This window comes from Onychostoma macrolepis, chromosome 19 (assembly GCF_012432095.1).
Source record: "Onychostoma macrolepis isolate SWU-2019 chromosome 19, ASM1243209v1, whole genome shotgun sequence".
NCBI lineage: Eukaryota > Metazoa > Chordata > Actinopteri > Cypriniformes > Cyprinidae > Onychostoma > Onychostoma macrolepis.
Window position 1 is genome coordinate 28932300 of NC_081173.1, and position 20676 is coordinate 28952975.

The window sequence follows — 20676 nt, forward strand, 5'->3', positions numbered from 1 at the left end:
TGTTTTATGACAAACTATTGGCAAATCGTGGAGATGATTTTAAAACTGTGTAATCAGTGGCTTTATGATTGAGTAAATTGTGCCATGGTGCATCTGGGTGTCGCCGCGCTCATTGCGCAACGCTTGCGCAGCGCGGATAGCTTGATGCGCCGCGTCCGTGTTCGATTCAACGCGCTGCTGATAACAACGATCGGCGAAACGGGAAGAACGTGACAGAAACGATGCGCCTGTTTGCTTCATTATAACCGCGAACATGGGCGACAGAAGCGAGAGGGGCTCGGTGAAGCACAAACGGAGAACCACGATCGCCGGAGACGCGGCGGGAGCTCAGGCGAAGCGCGGCGGCGCAGAGACGCTCAGCGGACAGGTGAAGGAGAAAGAGCAGAGACACGAAACACCCGCGAATAAACACAAGAATCACAGCAATGCTGGCGACGACGGCTTCAGGTAAGATATGTTATTCAACTATAATGTTTTTGACTTGACATGAGCAGCATGTCTCTCTCTCTCTCTCTCTCTCTCTCGATAGGTAGATGGCGAGAATGATGCTTGTATACTGTAACAGACACATGTACAGACATGTAGGCCTATGGCAGTTTATTTTACTGTTATTCATGCAATATTATTTAAGTATTTTCAGTTATCATTTTAATTTCAGTTTAAGTTTTAGTAATTTTGTTATGTGCGATTTTATATTTTATTATTTCTATGTATCTTTATTTATTTCAGTTTTTGTCATTTTAGAACTTTAGTGTGAATTTTTCATTTTTTTCATCTAATATTCTTATTTTCTTTTAGGCCTATTTCAGTTAACGAAAACTATTTTTGGTAGTTTTAGTTAACAATAACAGCACTTTATCAGACATGCACCCTGGTTCATAGTGTACTGTAATATTTACACTATAACAGTAATAAATACTGTAACATATGCAGAGGCATATTGGCAGTGCTATTTATTGTAGTATTTTTATTCAAATTTTGAATTTTCATTTTAGTTTAAGTTTTAGTCATTTTGTTAGGCTATGTGAAAATTATTATGTTTTATGCATATTTTTATTTAGCTTTTTATATTTCAGCTTTCATTTTAGTAATTTTAGTACTTTAATACTTTAGTAGCTTTAATTTATTTCAGTTAATTTCCATGACTATTAATTAAAAAAGGTGTTCAAGTTTTTTTTTTGTTTTTTTTTTGTTTTTCATCTAATGTTAATATTTTATTTGGTTTCAGCTTTATTTAAGTGACTGAAAAATACTTTTACTAGTTTTAGTTAACAATAACAACACTTTATTGGACATGTACCCTGGTAATTTCATAATGTACCATAATATTAACACTGTAACAATATCAAAGCAAGTGCATGTATTTAAAAGACAAAAGATCTGACAGAAAGACGTTTGCCTGGTTGCAAATGATCACATAGTGATATAAAATTCTTATACATAGATGCATATTTGTTTATTTTCTAGTTGTAACCAATGACAAACATATGGATTTCAGTTTTGTTGGGCATTTTCTTTATACACACATATTCAGTTACTAATACGTTCAGCATTTGGTAGTCGCTATACAAGTTTAATTAATGTTTTGTGCCTTCATATGCACAGTGAAGAATGGCAGGAAAGTTTATGGAGGTCAGGACTGAGAAATGGTGCAGGCAGGCGAGCGCATGGAGTAATCATAATATCTTACTTTAACTCCAGCGGCAGTATTTCACTTCAGTTCATGGGTCACTCTGGTCTGCTTGGGTTTGCAGCTGTGACCACTGTGTTAAAAGCACTGAAGGCTAATCATGACGTTTCCACAAGCCTCCTAAACCGAGAATGGAAGTGAAAGAACTTGTGTAATGCTGGTTCTCATTTCTTGCATGTGTCAAAGTCAGTTAGGTTTTTAATAACAGACACATTCAGAACAACTAGCATACTGCTTCCTGTGCAATATATACTGTACAATGCATATTTTAATATAGATATTGGTATTTTCTAGTAATAATCACATTTGCGTAGTACTGTATACTGTATAAAAAGCTATATAATTAGCTATATCTAGAACTCAAACTTAACCATACCTGACCCAGACACAAGAGGTGTAGTGTTATAGTTTAATATTTACATATTCATATTTTGAATTCATATTTTTAGTTTTTAATTGTAATTTTAGTTAAAGTTTTAGTCATTTGTCATTTTATTTGTTTTTTATATTTTAATTTATAAATGTATTAACCTCTTAACTGTCACCGTCCCCTCTGTGGGACGCCTACGTTTACTTCACTATTTTACAGTTAAATCCTAATCTAAAGAAAAGGTCTAAGACTCCTAAATAGGTATTTATGACAAGAGTGGACCTGAAAAATCTACATCATGACATGAATTCTGACCTTTGTCACAGAAAGTCTTCTTAGTTGCCTTTTTCCCTATCACATATTAGAAATCATAAGAAATTATATATCAGTTGAAAACTTAAAATCTCAAAATTCATCCTTTGAAACCCATTTTAAAATCAGACATTGCATTACCATGGAAATGGTACATTAAAATCATGTTACAAAATGTTTTCATTCATGAATTATAAAGATTTAAGTTTGGATAGTGCACTATAATGTCTATGTTCAAAACTGTGAGTGACAGTTAAGGTTAAACATTTTTAGGTTTAATCATTTTAGTACTTTAACTTAAGCTTATTTTATTTCATTGAATAGCCTAGTCAACATTTCACATTTTTTAACTTTACATTTTCACTTAATGTTAATATGTTTTTAATTAATAAATGTATTTTTATTTATATTTGAGTTTAATCACTTTTAGTACTTTAAGCACATATGATTTCATTTAGTTGTCAAGTCAACATTTCAAATTTTTTATCTTTAAGATTTTAAGATGATTTCAGCTTTATTTCAAGTAGCAAGAACTATTTTTAATCATTTAGTTAACAATAACAACACTGATGTAGATAGTCCACAGAAGAACAGATCTCTTCAGGTGAAGGTGTGAAGGTTGAGCCACTCCTGGTAATGAGCTGTTGTCAAATGAAATCACTGATAAAGCCGATAAGATCAACATGACCTCAATCTTTAATAACCTTTATCAATCACACCTCATGCACTCACACACATTAAGAGTGAGATTACTCAAACTCTGGCATTTTGTCACCCATTTCAACATTTGCTTGTTCTCAATCAGTGTCTTACACTATAAACTCAGTGGCAGGGATGCTATGATGTCTGAATGTCATTGCATCAGATAGTGACATAAAACAAATGACACTTGGTTCCTTGCAATGACATTGAGACATGGCGTAAGTGTCCAAATACTTTTTCGTTCTGTAGTCTGAGGCCTTTAATAGTTGTTATATCAGACCAGAGATGCATATGCACATCTTAAAACATGGCATCAGCTACTGCTTGACTCATTTTGTCTGTCTCTTCAGCTGTCACAAGCTGCAGGAGTCGCTGCTCAGCTCCAATAGTGGCTACAGCAACTACAGAGGAATCCTCAACTGGTGTGTGGTCATGCTGGTGAGTCTCCAGTACATGAAATGTCCAATATTGCATGTCCATAAAATATCCATGTTTTCTTTAGATGAGAACAATTTGGAGAAATGCAGCATTACATCACTTGCTCAGCAATGGATGCTCTGCAGTGAATGGGTGCCGTCAGAATGAGAGTCCAAACAGCTGATAAAAACGTCACAATAATCCAAAAGTAATCCACACCACTCCAGTCCACCAGTTAACATCTTGTTAAGCCAAAAGCTGCATGTTTATAAGAAACAAATTCATCATTAAGGCATTTTAACTTCAAACTGTTGCTTCCGTCTAATATACAAGTTCATAATCCATAATAGTGCTTCCTCTAATTCCATCTCCCGTTGTCCTCTCACATCATAATCCTCTAACATATTTGTTTAAAATTGTTTTGGTTGTAAACAGTGCTTGATCTGTGCAGATTTCTCTCCTGATTCAGATGAGTTAACATTTTCACTGGAGGAAGCAATTTTATGGATATAGAGGACGCTATTTTAGCCTGAAGATGATTTTCACTTCACGAGACGGAATGGACTGGAGTGGTGTGGATTATTGTGATGTTTTTATCAGCTTTTTGGACTCTCGTTCTGACGGCACCCATTCACTGCAGAGGTGAGCAAGTGATGTAATGCCACATTTCTCCAAATCTGTTTAGATGAAGAAACAACCTACAAACCCACATTCAAGCCATTATTGCATGAAAAACATCAATCTGGTTTGAAAAAGCATGTAAAAGTAGGACTTTACTCAGTGTATTGGTATTGTCAGATGACTGTGTCAGTGCTATGTTTAGGCCCTCGCTGTTACCTGAACATAAATACTGACACTCTGTTGGCCTCGAAACTTTGAATGGCTTCGGTCTTATCACACTTGTTATTTTTGTTCTCTCTTCTGCTGGAATCTTTCCCTGTGTTTGTCCTCAGATGCTCTAGGTCTAGGACAACAGAAATGAAATCTAGAAGGAAACATAATTCACCATGCATTTGCCTGAATGATCAAAAAGACTACGTTTGCCCTTCATCGCGGTTATACGCGTCAAGTTCATTCTGGGCTATTTTGAACTCAATAGGATTGAATCGAGTAAGAATTTGACCTTTATCCTCAGCTCCCGTCTCGTATAATCATGTGACACGCAGCACAATGCCAGACGCATTAGTTACAGAATAAGATTTCTGCAGTGGAAACGGAGAGAAGTGACTGAAGTTTAACTCAGGTTGTTGTGACAGCCTCGATTCACATGAGTTCCCACATTAAACCATACAATTCAACCCAGAGGGTGTTTATTCCTCCGCGCTCTCTCTCTCTCTCCCTCGCTGTCTGTTTGTTTTTCCTCTCAAAAGAAGCAGCATGGCGTAATTTTCTAGTCGCTGTTTGAGGTTTAATGCATTCATCTCATGTTAAGTGTCAAAGAGAGTTCAGACTCGTCTGCTGAGCAAGACTAACAAAAATTTCCATGCATAACTTGTTTTATCGGCGGTCTTATTTTAGTACTTTTTATATAATATAGTGTTATAGATTTTTTTTACATTTAAATTTATTTTTTTTTAAATAAAAATAATAATTTTAGTTTGTCATTTTGTTAAATATTATTTTATTAGTTGTATTTAGCTTTAATTTATTTTAATTTCACTTTTAGTCGTTTCAGTACTTTGAACTTAAACGTATTAATTTCAGGTAGTTTCCAAAGCAACATTTTTATTTAAGTTTTTCATCTAATATTTATGTTTTATTTGATTTCAGCTTGATTTTAGTATTAATTATATAATATTACAATATTGATAATATTTTGAATTAGCTTTTATTTTTATATTTTCAATTTTAGTTTTAGATTAAGTTTTAGTAATTTTGTTATGTGATTTTGCCTTTTTAAATGTTTCTATTTAGTTTTGAATGTATTTTTATTTCAATATTCAATAAAGTTTTAGTCATTTTAGTACTCAACTTGAACTTAAAGGTTGTAAATGAAAACGTTTTTCATCTAATATTTATTTTGTATTATTTTATTTTATTTTAGTTCATTATTTTACTTTATTATTTCCTTTCATTTCAGTTAATGAAAATTATTTTGAATAGTTTTAGCATCAACATAAACTTATTTCAGTTACTTTTCCAAGGTAACTTTTTAAATTTTTTTAAGTTAAATATTTTCATCTAATATTTGTTTTAATATATTTCAGCTTTATTTCAGTTACCAAAAATTATTTGTATTAGTTTTAGATTTAGTCATTTTAGTAATTCAACCTTATTCCAGTTAGTTGTAAAGGCAGCTTTTTAAGTTGTAAGTTTTTAATGTAATATTTGTATTTGATTTTATTTCAACTTTATTTTATTTACCAAAATGATTTTTAATAGTTTTAGTTTTAGTTAAGAACACTGTTTATTGGACCTATACCCTGGTAATATCATAAGATACCATAATAAATATATATATATATATATATATATATATGCCATAATAGCAGCTGCATAAAATAAATCTCACTGGAGATTGGAAAGTGTTTTGCTGAAAACCTTTGGCTGTCCTAGAGTGACTTTTGCCCCACTATAGATCCTGCCAGCTCCATCGCAGTCTATAAATACAGTGTCAGTGACATTTAATATGCTCAGGATGTATACGCTAATGCTACAGGGACGCCACTTATGATGATATGTCAATCAAAAGACAAACCGTCCTTCAAGTCAATCTCAGTCTGTCAAAGCGATCGGAAAACTCTTAGAGTTTCTCTTCTCTGCTGTAATGAAAAGTCAAACACTTCCGGGGATTACTTTAATGAACGCTCAGAAATGTCACCCGTCCTCTAAAAATAAACATCTATTTCACCCTGAACCGCCGAGAAACTGGAGCAGCATCTTCAAAGCCAAGGAAAGCAAATCACAGTTCTGAAACCAATATTAATCCTCGCTTTGAAACACCATCGCATTGACGTTCTCTGTGGGATTTAGCTTTTACTTGTGGTTTTTTTGTTGTTGTTTTTATCATATTCCCATGGAATATCCTTAAATGCTTTGAATCCATTAATGGATCATTATGAAAGTCCAATAGAAAGGCGACTGCTTTTGAGTGATTTCAGCTGGAGGAAATAGATGGAGAGCAACAGCGGGGTCCTGAAAGTCAAACTCTCATAGTTTCTCCATAGAGAAAGCCATTTTTAATAATAGTCGATAAACCTTTCAAAACAGAGCTTGGAGATTTTAAAGTGACAATATTTTATATAGAATGTCAGTGTTATTTCAGTGTCTTTTCTTTTTTTAAGTTGTTTAATTGCTGAAAACATCCACCAGTCAGGTTGCTGTTACCATGGGAATTTCGGTCTCTCTACACTATCAAATTGCTTATGTTTATGTACGGTGAAGAAATTTGGTGTAGAAACAATTTTCACTCAGAGATTACTAGAAAATTTCACAAACAATATATATGTGTGTGTGTGTGTGTGTGTATGTCACAGTGCACACAGCAGAAAGGAACGAGGAACACGGAGACGAGGAGTAACTTCAAAATAATAGTCTTTAATGTAGACATCAGGGCATGACAAGGCAAGGTTGACACAGACAGGAACACCGGGGAGTAACGAGTAGACCAGACCAAAACTAACTGAACAGGCAGGAACTAAATACACATGACAATCACAGATAATGACTAAAACACAGCTGGACAAGACTTAACTTATTTTATTAACTAATGAAGTAAATTCATATGTTAATTACCACATTGGGTCGAAGCCAGGCCTTTAAACTTCCAGTTGTCTGCTTTAATTAATCATTAGCTAATGATTTGCTAAAGTATCATTATGGTATGACTTCACTTGTTGAGGCACTCGACTAACTAACTAATTCAAAATCTATAACCACAATGACATATTACTTAACAAATAGTTAATAGTCATGTGCCTCAACAAGTAAAGTCATACCATAATGATACCCATGCAAATCATTAACTAATGATTAATTAAAGCAGACAACTGGAAGTTTAAAGGCATGGCTTCGACCCAATGTGGTAATTAACACATGATTTTACTTCATTAGTTAATAAAATAAGTTATTAGGTAGTTAATATATTATGACGCATTTAACTGATAACAATTTATTGATTACTTAATCTTTGAATCATATCGAATGTTCATTAGTTGCTGAGAAAGTAATCATTAATAAATGGTTTAGTTCATCATGAGTTATACATTAACTCATGATTATCTGTGCATTAGTTAAGCATTATTGAATGCATATTTGTGCACCCGTATTGCAAAGTGTTACCCAAAATTTCCATCCATTTGCATTACACAGTTTTAACATAAACTAATAAACTTAATGTGATTCACATTTGTCATTCATGCATAAACAACACAGGTCAGATTTCTGTAATAGTACTAATAAACTGAATTTGTTTCAAATACACCAGGTTTATGTTTATCATCAATAAATCCAACTTGTTTCAATCTCCTGCTTCTTAACTAATTAAACATTGCTTGTTTTGAATAATGCATTTTGAAAATATGATTATTTCAACAGAATCTGTGTAAACAGTTAATAGTAAATTAAGCCATGATTTTTGAGTGCAGAAATCTGACCTGTTTCATTAATTTATGACTGATAAATATGCACCACATTAAGTTTATTAGTTTGTTGAACTGTGTAATACAAATGGATGGAAATTTTAAATGCAATTCAAATATATAAATCTTAAATTTAGGCCTAAATATTTGAGTGTTGAAGTCAATGGCAAGTCTTTTGGAAAAGAGCTTGTGTGTGTGTGTGTGTGTGTGTGTGTGTGTGATGAAATGAACCAGAGTCCCACAGCCTTTTAAGCAATTACCATAGCATGGATCTATGTGCTAAATCAATTAGCAATATGCTTTTAATGAGGTCAGGGTTGAGTCTGGCAGCTTTCTCGACGCAAATCTAATCAAATGGCCTTTGGAATGAGAAAGTCTTTCTGCAAATCCTCTTCTGTCGTAAATCAGCAGCAGCGGCAACGGCTTTGAGGTTACCAGTGGTTCAAAGTCTTCAGGCCTTGTGTTTTGCTTAAAAATTAAAGCCTTCAGGTGCTTTGTTACGCTTTTAATGAATAAAATGACCAAATCACAGTGAATTTAGTTTAAATAAAGCAAATGTAGCATTCAGAACAAGTTCATTTTCAAGAGCCGAGTCTGAAATATGAGCGCAGAAACCTAAAGCATGGAAACTGCTTTAAAGGGTCAGAGGTCAGATGTGTTTATCAGGCTGGAGTGCTTTATCTGAGGTTGTTTATATTGTTGTGCTGTAGACTTTGCTCTCTGCTAGTGACAGTATTTAAAAACAATATTATGGTAGATACAACACAATCATTAGAAAGAAACACATGTCTTTCTGTTTTAGAGTGTACATACGCTAAACATCTTTAAGCAACAGTTCACCTAAAAATTTATATTTGCTGTTTGTTTCTTTATGGGAACAGATTTGGAGAAATGTAGCATTGCATCACTTGCTCAACCATGGATCCTCTGCAGTGAATGGGTGCCGTCAGAATGAGAGTCCAAACAGCTGATAAAAACATCACAATCCACAAATCAAGCACCGTTTAAAAGCCAAAACAGTTGTAAACAGATATGTGACCCTGGACGACAAAACCAGTCTTAAGTGTCAATTTTTCAAAATTGAGATTTATACATCATCTGAAAGCTGAATAAATAAGCTTTCCATTGATGTATGGTTTGTTAGAACAATATTTGGCCGAGATTCAACTATTATCTGAAAATCTGGAATCTGAGGGTGCAAAAAAATCTAAATACTGAGAAAATCGCCTTTAAAGTTGTCCAAATGAAGTTCTTAGCAATGCATATTACTAATCAAAAATTAAGATTTGATACATTTACGGTAAGAAATTTATATCCTAATGATTTTTGGCATAAAAGAAAAATGGATAATTTTGACCCATACAATGTATTTTTGGCTATTGCTACAAATAAACCCCAGCGACTTAAGACTGGTTTTGTGGTCCAGGGTCACATATGTGGTTGGATTTTGATGTGAGAGGACAGCAGGAGATCAATTTTTACACTGGAAGAAGCGTGAAATGTTTTAGCGACCTATTTTTTAGTGTTAAACATCAGTTCTCCTGCAGTGTAACTCTTGTTTTCCTTTAGTTTTGCCTGTAGGCTTGGATACAATAAATGAGCTGCAAATGCATTAAATTGGTTTATTTGTTTGTGTTTACAGGTCCTGTCCAATGCACGGCTGGTCCTGGAGAACCTTATAAAGTAAGTCTATCATTAACATCATTTGTTGCTTAATTCATAAATAAAGTGGCTATGCTAATTCGATTTCTCACGCTCAGTGACTCGCTAATTTCTGGCTAATGATCCAGCTGAAGCATCTGAATGAGACAGATAATGACTGTGCCCGGCAGGAACTAAATGCATGTCTTTTGTTACTTGTCATTAAGCAAACACTTTTATCCAGAGCAGCATATAGTGCACTAATCGCTGTTGTAGTAATGGTGAAGAAACTCTCCGGGTTGATGGTCGCTTCTACCAGGTGTTGAATGCACGAGCTTTGGCTTCTGGAATTTTTCAGCCCAGTCTCACTATTTATTCAACATTATTCAACATTAGCAAAAGTGAGGCTTTTAATAGCAAACACCAGTAGCAATACAGTCTGTTTGTATAAATAAAATGGAGATATTTTTAGAAACTGTTAAATTGTTTTTTTTTTTTGTGGCATTGTGGCATTATTTTTTTATCTGTCAATTAAAAACTATTTCTCTATATATTATTTATTATATTTTATTATATAAATGTATTATTTATTATAAATACAATTATTATAAATATATGTAATGATTTTATATACTAAAAATTATTCTAAATTGTATTATAAAAGTTATAAATTCTATTATACATTTCTATAAATTAATAAATACATATATTTATATACATTCACACATATGTAATATAAAAATGTGTGTGTGTGTGTGTGTATATATATATGAATGTCACAATAAAAACATTCATAATCTGATACATTATTTTATAAATAGATTAAAATTTTATTTATAGATTTAAATCAAATTATATTCATATAATTATATATTTATATACATTAATTTATATATATACAGTATGGTGAAAAATTGAAGGTAATGTTTACTTAACACATTCAAATGTGTGGTTTCTCTAAATGACATTATCTCCTCTCGTCTTCAGATATGGCATTCTGGTGGACCCCATCCAGATCATCTCTCTCTTTCTGAAGGACCCGTACCGCTGGCCGGCTCTGTGCCTGATCATTGGTATGATGAGTGTGTGCTTTGTGACCTACAGCAGATTCATGCAGATCAGCTCAAGCTGAAGACATCATTTCACACCAAATTTACACTTTCTGTCATGCATAATGTAAGATCATAAAAATCCATGTCAATATTCCATGCATGCTCACTTCAATATGCTGTGTCTAATCTGTTTGCTTTTGCAGTTTCCAACGTCTTTATAATGGCAGCTTTGTACATAGAGAGAAAGCTCTCCGTGGTGAGTTGCATGCTGGGAATGAACTGTGTGATTACAGACATGGACTTACAAATATAACTGTTTACACTGAAGAGTGAATCTCACAATCCTGACAAAAACATGTCCAGATCACATTTGACTTCAAAAATAAAAATAAATAAATAATAAAATTTAATTAAAAAAAAGTATGAAGAAAAAAAAAATTATAAATCTTTAAGGTATCCTTTGCATTATTTTCATGACATACAATTCTTATTATTGCTATGTGAAAATGTCCCATTCTCATGACTGTAATGCAAAAAAAAAAAAAAAAAACAATTAAAATATTTGTTATTTATGAATAAACATTAACTAAAAATGAAATATGTTTTAAAAACATTTTATTTCAGGTATGTATGTATGTTGGGCAACATTTATTTTCATTTTCGTTTAATTTAACTAAAATGGCTAAAACTAAATAAAGTAAAAATAAAACTTAATAAAAACCACATAGACATATTAAAAACCAAAATAATGGACCTTTCTCACGTTCCCGGGTTTCTCAGCAGCGGAAGTCATCATAGTTGGGTAAAATCTGACAGCAGTGAATGAGAGGGTACCACAAATATATTTTTTGCATTCCCATTTTCTCAAATAGCAAAAGTAAAACTCCACCATAGTGTTTTCACGACTTTCAATCAAAGGAAAAAAATTGAGAGAGATTGATAACAGCAGTCAGAAGAGAGAACGATGTCAAATTTACCGCCGCTCACATTGGCACTGCATTAGAAACACCCTCACATTAGTGTTAACTAGTTTTTTTTTTTACTTGATGAAACGGTGATATAATACAAAGTATAAAAACGCGTCATCACAGTCTTGTGAAAAGGGTCCATAGTAATAAAAAAATCAATACAAAATTACAAAACACTTTAGTTTAAAGTTTAGTTTAAGTTTAAAAATTAAATAATGAAATATAAATATAAATTCTACTATATAAATTTAGATGATTATTACTATTATATATTATTGTATAAAATACCAATACTATAACAAATACAAATATAAAATCTATTAAATATATACAATATATATAACTAATAAAACTGACAAAAACACAAGATGTCTAAAACTTTTCAACTTAAAAATTTTGTTGTATTACAGTAATTTCACATAACATTTTTCACATTTAATTTTTTAATGTATTTTTCAAGTGGCAATGAAATATGACCTGGACCTGGATTTGTTCATGAGATTTAACTGAAAAGATTTGATTGTTCTTTACAGGTTAAATGTATATCTGTTAGCACAAGTGTTGCTGGATCATTTTAATAAAGTGTAATTGAATTTCCAGGGCACCATCTCAGAGGGCACCGGAACATTCCTTCATTGCATCAATCTTTCAGCTCTGTTATTTGTCCCGGCCGGTACAGTTCTCAGCCTGACCTCTATGACCCCAGGTATCACAGACATCTTCCACCAGTGTGCATATGTTCACACTAACACCTTCAACCTTCAGTCTTATAAGAAAACGTTACTATAGTGTTGTTTTCTCATGCATTAACTACCAAAACCTCTATCAGTGGCACTTTTTACCTTGTGAGCATGTGATTTGGTCGTGGGTTTAACTAGAATATTATGTTTTTTATGTAATCTTTGTTGGCATGTTGGAAATATATTGTTGTGTGAGTAATCATGCTGTCTCGTGGCTGTGTTTCAGTGGGTGGTGTTCTGGCGTTGAGTGTCTTCACCATTCTCTTCCTGAAGCTGTATTCATACAGAGACGTCAACAAATGGTGCAGAGAGATCAGACACACCAAAGCCCGAACCCTGTCCCGCTCTCACTCTTGTGAGTGACACTCCAACCTCACCAAAAACCACACACAAACTCACATTTTCATCATGCATTCATATCTGACATCAAGCAAATTCCAATATTCACATGCATTTCTGTGCATGAATGCAAATGCTTTTAGATACACAGTCACTGTTATGAAACTTAATGCAAGAATGCAATGCATGCATTAGAGCTAGTCTCAGCCTCAGACATCACGCCCACGGAACGTTGGCTAAACGTCTGATGCATATGGCACACAAAAGTGGAAACACTTCAGGAGTTTCAAAGTCGTCGTCGGATTGGTTGAATTATACAGGATTTCCAGGAGACGTGTGTGTCTTTAACGTTCTGCCGTGACGCCAAACCCCCTCACGAAAGAAGAAAGCTGTCGTGTTTACAACTGTGACAACAAACGCTTATCAGGATCAAATAAAAGCTGGATTTTCAAAAGTATGTGAAATATTTAAAGTTCGCAGCATAGAATCTTTAAAATACGCCCAAAAGTTCGTTATTGTGGCGACTTTTCCACGCTCCGAAACGTGACGGATGCTGAACGAAACGAACTGTGATTGTTTGTTTGACATGGCGGTCAAACGGCCTCATGGCCTCATGCAAAGAATGCATTGTTTTGATTTGCATCGAGCTGTTTATTTTGCACCAGTAATACCTGCCGCTTGTCCTTCTGTCTCTCCTGTAGCACCTGCAGTTCATAAACCCTGTATTTTCTCATCTGTTGTTTGCTGTGAAGGGCTCTCAGTGTTTGTCTGAATCTGTGCAAACAGACTGAGATGTGAGAGGCATTGCACTGTTTCTATTTGCTCTGAGCATGAGCACTAATGCTGTGCTGTACTGCCACTTGCTGGACAAAGAACAACAGCACATTTAATGCAAACTTTGCTATCAGCATCGCTTATTTATATAAACGCGATGCACATGAGGACAAATTAAAAGTGTGAGTTATGAACTGCCTAGCAACTAGCCAGCTTAGTTCACAAAAACTAATAGAAATAACAAAAACAATATTACTAAAACTTTCAAATTAAAGTAATAGAAAAAATATGAATATAAGTATCTCAATGATCGTAAAATAGCACTGATCTGTAGTATTTGCAGGGTTTAACCTTCAAATGTTCAAAAAAAAGTTGCCTTGACTTGATGAAGTTTCATATTTGATCAGTGAGTCCTGTTATTATACTTGTGTTTGGTCTCCTGGCAGAGAACATCTGAATGAATTCAGTGTGTGTTAATGTTTAATTTTCTCTCGTAGGCCCGTCTGTGCACAAAGCCAACGGCACGAGCGGATACACACACGTGAGCTATCCAGCAAACCTCACACACAGAGGTCAGTCACTACACAACTCAACCTGTAATAACTCTCACTTATGAAGGAATATCAGCTCGTTTCTAATTAAAATATCAATTAAAATATTTCAATGGAATTAATAACTGATGCATTTTATTTTTATTTATCGATATATTTGATTTGATTATTTTGTTACAGACATTTATTATTTTATTTTCGTTCCAACTCTGTGTTACGAGCTGAACTTCCCGCGCTCTCCACGGATACGGAAGCGTTTCTTACTGCGCCGACTGCTTGAGATGGTGAGAGACAGGACGAGACAGCAGAAACTCACGTTTACAGTTTGCACTTTCTGATAACGTTATACCTGTTTTTCTTTCTTGCAGGTGTTTTTAATGCAGTTAATGCTTGGATTAATACAGCAGGTATGCAAAGAGTAGTTTAAACTGAGCTTATTTGTGTGTGTATGGCATTTTAATGACTCTTTTTTTCTTTTGATAGTGGATGGTTCCGACGATTCAGAACTCAATGAAACCCTTTCAGGTAGAATCACCCTGTAAAGTCTGACATATAAAATAATAGTCAGAAAAATCACATTTTATAAAGGAACAGTTTATTGAACCTTTAGACAAAATACAAAAAAAGAGTTTGCATATGTGTTTTTTGTTTAGTATCATATCTGATACATCAGGCTTTTATGGCTCATATGATATAGTGAGAATATGGAGAAACTGAGCAAAAATATGAGATTTAATGCAGATGCCGATGTTCATGACAAAAAAAAAAAGTGATGAACTTCTGGTAGCTTATAATGTAAATCAATGAGATTTTACAACAGTTACAACAAGATACTTACATAAAATGATATAATTATCAGCTGTCATTATATCTGCCAATAATGTCCTATAAAATGAGATTTAAATGCTCCAAGTTTTATGATCCAAACATATAATGAGATGCAGTACATTGATAAATGAGAGATGAACAAATAAACGTCCCTCAAAAGCCTAATGATCATATTTGACTCACATTTGAACGTGATTTTTCTCATAAATGATGTATGAATATTCAAGTAAATCTAAGCTGCTTCGGTCCAGTAAGTGTTTGTCTTGAAATGTTACTAACAATTTAACAGTTGTTCTTATGTTTACTTTATAAATATCAGTAAAGATTTCAGAGCAAAAAGACACGTAAATCACAAGCTCAAGGTGGACATTTCTGTAGGCCTAAAGATACTAAAAGGCCTTTATCAATCAGACAACAGAAAAATGCATTGAAATGTGAGGTTGCCCAGGGTTTATATAGTTTGTACTGGTTAGGCATACAGAAACACTTCTTTGGCATGTTGTTTTTATCTATTTTTTATTTTTATGCATTGATTGCTCATAGAGTCTCTGTCTCTTTAAACAGGACATGGATTTCTCTAGAATCGTTGAACGTCTGCTGAAGCTCGCTGTAAGTGTCCAGAGAAACCAATGCAAACAGATGCTGTTGTTGTCATGGATGGACTTTTGTTGCTAGAGCTTTTGCAGGTGCTGTTGAAATGGCTACTGTTGCTACAGCTTTCACTGTGGCACTTGCTGTTGCTATGGTGTGAAATCCAGGCCCCCAGCAAATTCACTTAAAGTTTTCCCTATAGCTGAGAAGTCATAAAATAACAAAAATAAATGGAGACGAAACATTGTAGATTATTGTATTTCATTTTGCATGGTAACAGCTGCTGTCGCTTTAGTTGATGTCATGTCTGTGGCCCCTCCTCCTCAGAGTGTCTAATGGCACAAGCCCCGCCCCTTCTCCCTGTCCCTCTACAGGTGCCCAATCATTTTATCTGGCTCATCTTTTTCTATTGGTATTTCCACTCCTCTATGAACTTCATAGCTGAGCTCATGCAGTTCGGAGACCGCGAGTTTTACCGCGACTGGTGGTGAGTGGCTTCCTCCGTCCAGAGCTGGTTTACGCTTAGCAAAACCTGCAGTATGTTAAAGTATCTTAAAATTTTAAAGGTCTGTTTACACCAAGGATGATAACTATAAAAATATCTTCTATGAGAATAGAGAAGTCCACACTACAACCATAAAGACAGAAGAAATCAATAAAACAATAAAAACATTGACAGCCAATCAGAATCCATCTGACTTAAAAGTGGCAAACAACAAAACTGCAGCATGATCTTATAATAAACAGAACGTTATCGTCCGTTGGTTTGGATGCTATATAATCTTAATCGTTATCGATTGTATTTTAAACAGTCCTAGACCCTTAAGACAATAGCAAAATCTATCAGAAATCTAAGTCAGAATTCTGAGTTTATATCTCGCAATTCTGACTTTTTTTTTCTGAAAAATTGTGAGAAACAAGTTTTATTACGTTTTTTTTTTTTTTTTTGTGGGAAAAACTGGCTTCTACACTGTAAAAAAATAAATAAAAAAGTTGAGCCAACTTAAAATTTTGAGGCAACCAGCTTCAGCAAATTTTTGAGTTTGCTCAACATATTTTTGTGGGAGATTCTCAAATTTTTGTTGTATAAACTTAAAACGACAAGTTGAGAGAACTCAAAAATCTGCTGAAGCTGGTTGCCTTAAAATTTTAAGTTAGCTCAACTTTTTTTTTTTTTTTTACAGTGTATAGTTAAAATTACTTTCAGAGTGGTTTAGTTCCACCTGATGAAAGATAAAAACATTGACAGCCAATCAGAATCCATCTGACTTAAAAGAGCATTCAAAGTGGCAGACGACAAAAGACAGAAAATGATTGTGCATTTGGTGTGGACGCTACTATAGTTATTGTTATAGTTATCATTACAATGAATGGGCCTTTTACTCAATGCATTACTTTTGGAGACACTTTTTTTTTATTATTTCCAGCCAAACATCAAACATAATGTCTAAAATTTGTAAAATAGAGTCTTAAAATTTGTGTAAATAACATTTGTGCATCATCCATATATATATATATATATATATATATATATATATATATATATATATATATATATATATATATATATATATATAGAGAGAGAGAGAGAGAGAGTGAGAGAGTGTGTGAGAGAGTGAGAGTGAGTGAGTGAGTGAGAATTCGCTTTGAATGCATCACATTACAGACATAAAACAGCTTACAGATACCATTTCATGAGAAAAGTTTTCACACTGTGTAGTCCTGAGTGTAATTGATGAGCTTTATGTTCGCAGGAACTCTGAAACGATTCCGTATTTTTGGTCGAACTGGAACATTCCTGTTCACAAGTGGTGCCTACGGTGAGCCGGCGTTATCATCAGTTTGTGTGATTGTATTTGTCTGTTATGTGTGCGCCAGAGGCACTTTTCTTGCAGCAGTGTTGAGCTTTGTGTTCATATTACAACAGAAATAATTTCTGAGATCAGTTTGTGTTGTCTGTTCATGCCATACTGTAGTTTGTTCATTGATTTCTCATTCTTTGTTTCCCCTCAGACACTTTTATAAACCCATGTTGGTGAAAGGAGTAAATAAGTTTACGGCTCAGTTAGCTGTGTTCTTCCTGTCGGCGTTTTTCCATGAGGTTTCATTGCACACTTACATTGCTACATTACAATTTACAGTAGTGCTGTCAAACGATTAATCGCATCCAAAATAAAAGTTTTTGTTTATATAATATGTGTGTGTGTGTGTGTGCTGTGTATATTTATTATGTATATATAAGGACACACCCATACAGCATATATTTTGAAAATATGTGACCTTGGACCACAAAACCAATCATAAGGGTCAATTTTTTTAAATTGAGATTTTTTTTTGTTAGGATCGGACAATATTTGGCTGAGATACAACTATTTGAAAATCTGGAATCTGAGGGTGCAAAAAAAATCTAAATATTGAGAAAATTGCCTTTAAAGTTGTCCAAATGAAGTCCTTAGCAATGCATATTACTAATCAAAAATGAAGTTTTGATATGTTTATGGTAGGAAATTTACAAAATATCTTCATGGAACATGATCTTTACTTAATATCCTAATGATTTTTGGCATAAAAGAAAAATCGATAATTTTGACCCATACAATGTATTTTTGGCTATTGCTACAAATAAACCTGTGCTACTTATGACTGCTTTTGTGGGCCAGGGTCACATATTTACATGTATATATTTATATTCATATAAATTATATCATATATAAATATATTTCATATATAAACGTAGCATATTTTTCTTGAATATATACATGCATGTGTGTGTATTTATATATACTTCATAAATATACACAGTACACACACACATATATTATGTAAACAAACTTTTATTTTGGATGCGATTAATCACGATGAATCGTTTGGCAGCACAGATTTACAGTCACGTTATGACATTTTTCCTGTTTCTGTAATATCCCTGACAATGTTTTGTGTAATTTTTGCCAGTATTTAGTGAGTGTTCCTCTAAAGATGTTTCGGCTCTGGGCGTTTCTGGGAATGATGGCACAGGTCAGTCTTAAATACTCAATATTGCTTGTTGAACATCAAATCAAATTCCTCATTTCACATTCTACTTCCTGTTTCAGATCCCGCTGGCCTATTTTGTGGGCCGATTCTTGAGGGGAAACTATGGCAACGCCGCCGTCTGGATGTCGCTAATCATTGGCCAGCCGATCGCCGTGCTCATGTACGTCCACGACTATTACGTGCTGCATTATGGGAGTGCAGCGGAGGGCGCCGCGGCATGACGCAACGATATCTGCAATAACCGAGATGTTGAATGTAAAAACAATGCATATATTTTTAGAAGGGAACTATGTGATTTTTAACAGACTTCAGCCCAAATCAAATGTGATCATTAGTCCGAAAGACTTGAGCAGGTGTGTTTTATAATGTGCAATGTAATGTTAACACTGCCGAGCCAAAGCAGCACATCATTGCAATGCCTTCTCGCTAATGTTTCATACTTGACATTTTCATACTAAGATGATCAATTCAAAGAGGCGCAAAATCAGAAGTGCTACAAATGTGTTTGTATTTTTCCAAATGCATTTCAGAAGGGAACTCATTTGTGTCTGCAATATAAATGTAACGTTTTTTTTTTCATTCTTTGTGCTGTTGCTTTGGTGGTGTGATTGACTGAATCCGTGAGTTTTTGCACTTTATTCAGAAAAGCATGAAGTTTGTCAACCTTTTAAAGGTTCGTTTAAAGTAGTGCTGTCAAATGATTAATCACGATTAATTGCATCCAAAATAAAAGTTTTTGTTTACATAATATACGTGTGTGTATTGTGTATATTTATTATGTATATATAAATACACCCACATGCATGTATATATTTAAGAAAAATGTTACGTATATATATTAAATGTATTTATATGTGATATAATTTATATGAAAATGCATGTAAATATTTTCAAAATATATGCTGTATGTGTGTGTATTTATATATATATACATAATAAATATACACAGTACACACACGTATATTAAGTAAACAAAAACTTTTATTTTGGATGCAATTAATCGGATGACAGCACTACTTTAAAGAATGTAACTGCTTTTATGTTGATTTCAATACTTGCAGATACATTTTAAGTTTCTGAAAAGAGATGTATAAATACATATTATATCAACATTGTACATGAATCTGTGAAATTTTTAAAGCCAAAATTTTATTTTGTGCCCTTTAAATTGCCTACAGTGTTATTTAAATGGGATTTAATGGGATTCAAGCACCAGTAGGGCCAAGAAAGATGTAAGATGTCCTAGAGATAACGATATAACTATAACACAGAGGAATGTTATCGTTGAAATCAATTTTGGATAATTTTTTCCCCCGATAAAACCATCAACAACCAATCAGAATCCATCCGGACTTTAAAGAGTGCAAATATTGAAAGTGGCAAAATATTGTGTGGACACTGATGCAGTTATTGCTATTGGTGTGAACAGACCTTTATTCTGAACTTCATCACTTTTTCAGGGGAATAGTCCTGAGACTACAGAGATTTTTATATACCAAACCAACCGCAAATAATGGACACCAAATAAGAAGCGAGATTGTATTTTGCCAAATATTTGACATATATATTATATATATATTCTCATATTCTGTGAAGAGATTATACAGAAATAATTATTCTGTTGTCCTCTGATTATCTGGTTAAAACATTTCGACTGCTGCGGTGCTTGGTCCCATTATTTGTGTGTTTTATTTTTATTTTTTTTATCTAGATACCAGTTTTAGGTTGGCTCATAATTTACCATGGTTATGTTAATACTGAGATGTAAATTTACTTTATTTCATTGTAACTGCTGCATTCAGGTGTGATAACAGAGTTCTTTGAAGAGTTTTTGAATTCCGTTTGAAGAACCTTTCTACAAAACTTTTGACAGATTTAATAACCAGCAGATTTTTCCTGTGAAAGCCAAAGTTTGTAACTGAAGACACGTTATGTTTTCCTTGTACGGTTTTGACAGCTCATGTTCCAGTTTAATAAATCTTTTCAAACATCAGCATATCTAGCTGTGTATGAAATATGATGTGACAATATCTGGAGAAAATTGCTTTGTTCCCCTTTTGTATGTCGCTTTGGATAAAAGTGTCAACG

General features: G+C 33.7%; 1 protein-coding gene across 1 annotated transcript; it reads left to right on the forward strand.

Moving 5' to 3' along the window:
* Positions 1 to 99: 99 nt before the first annotated feature.
* Positions 100 to 20578, forward strand: dgat1a (diacylglycerol O-acyltransferase 1a). The gene is made up of 17 exons (XM_058754597.1): positions 100 to 447; positions 3425 to 3512; positions 9714 to 9754; positions 10700 to 10785; positions 10968 to 11020; positions 12333 to 12438; positions 12699 to 12827; positions 14083 to 14157; positions 14317 to 14420; positions 14505 to 14543; positions 14620 to 14661; positions 15529 to 15573; positions 15930 to 16042; positions 17310 to 17375; positions 17569 to 17656; positions 18508 to 18570; positions 18648 to 20578. Exons 1-17 carry the CDS (start codon positions 254 to 256, stop codon positions 18807 to 18809), a joined length of 1494 nt encoding a protein of 497 aa, XP_058610580.1. The 5' UTR covers positions 100 to 253; the 3' UTR covers positions 18810 to 20578.
* Positions 20579 to 20676: the final 98 nt, after the last annotated feature.

Excerpts from the sequence above, each read along its gene's own strand:
- dgat1a (XM_058754597.1), top strand. The coding sequence starts at position 254 with ATGGGCGACAGAAGCGAGAGGGGCTCGGTGAAGCACAAACGGAGAACC. Across the intron at positions 11,021-12,332 it reads TAGAGAGAAAGCTCTCCGTG|GGCACCATCTCAGAGGGCAC; the intron begins GTGAGTTGCATG and ends TTGAATTTCCAG. Across the intron at positions 14,158-14,316 it reads AGCAAACCTCACACACAGAG|ACATTTATTATTTTATTTTC; the intron begins GTCAGTCACTAC and ends ATTTTGTTACAG.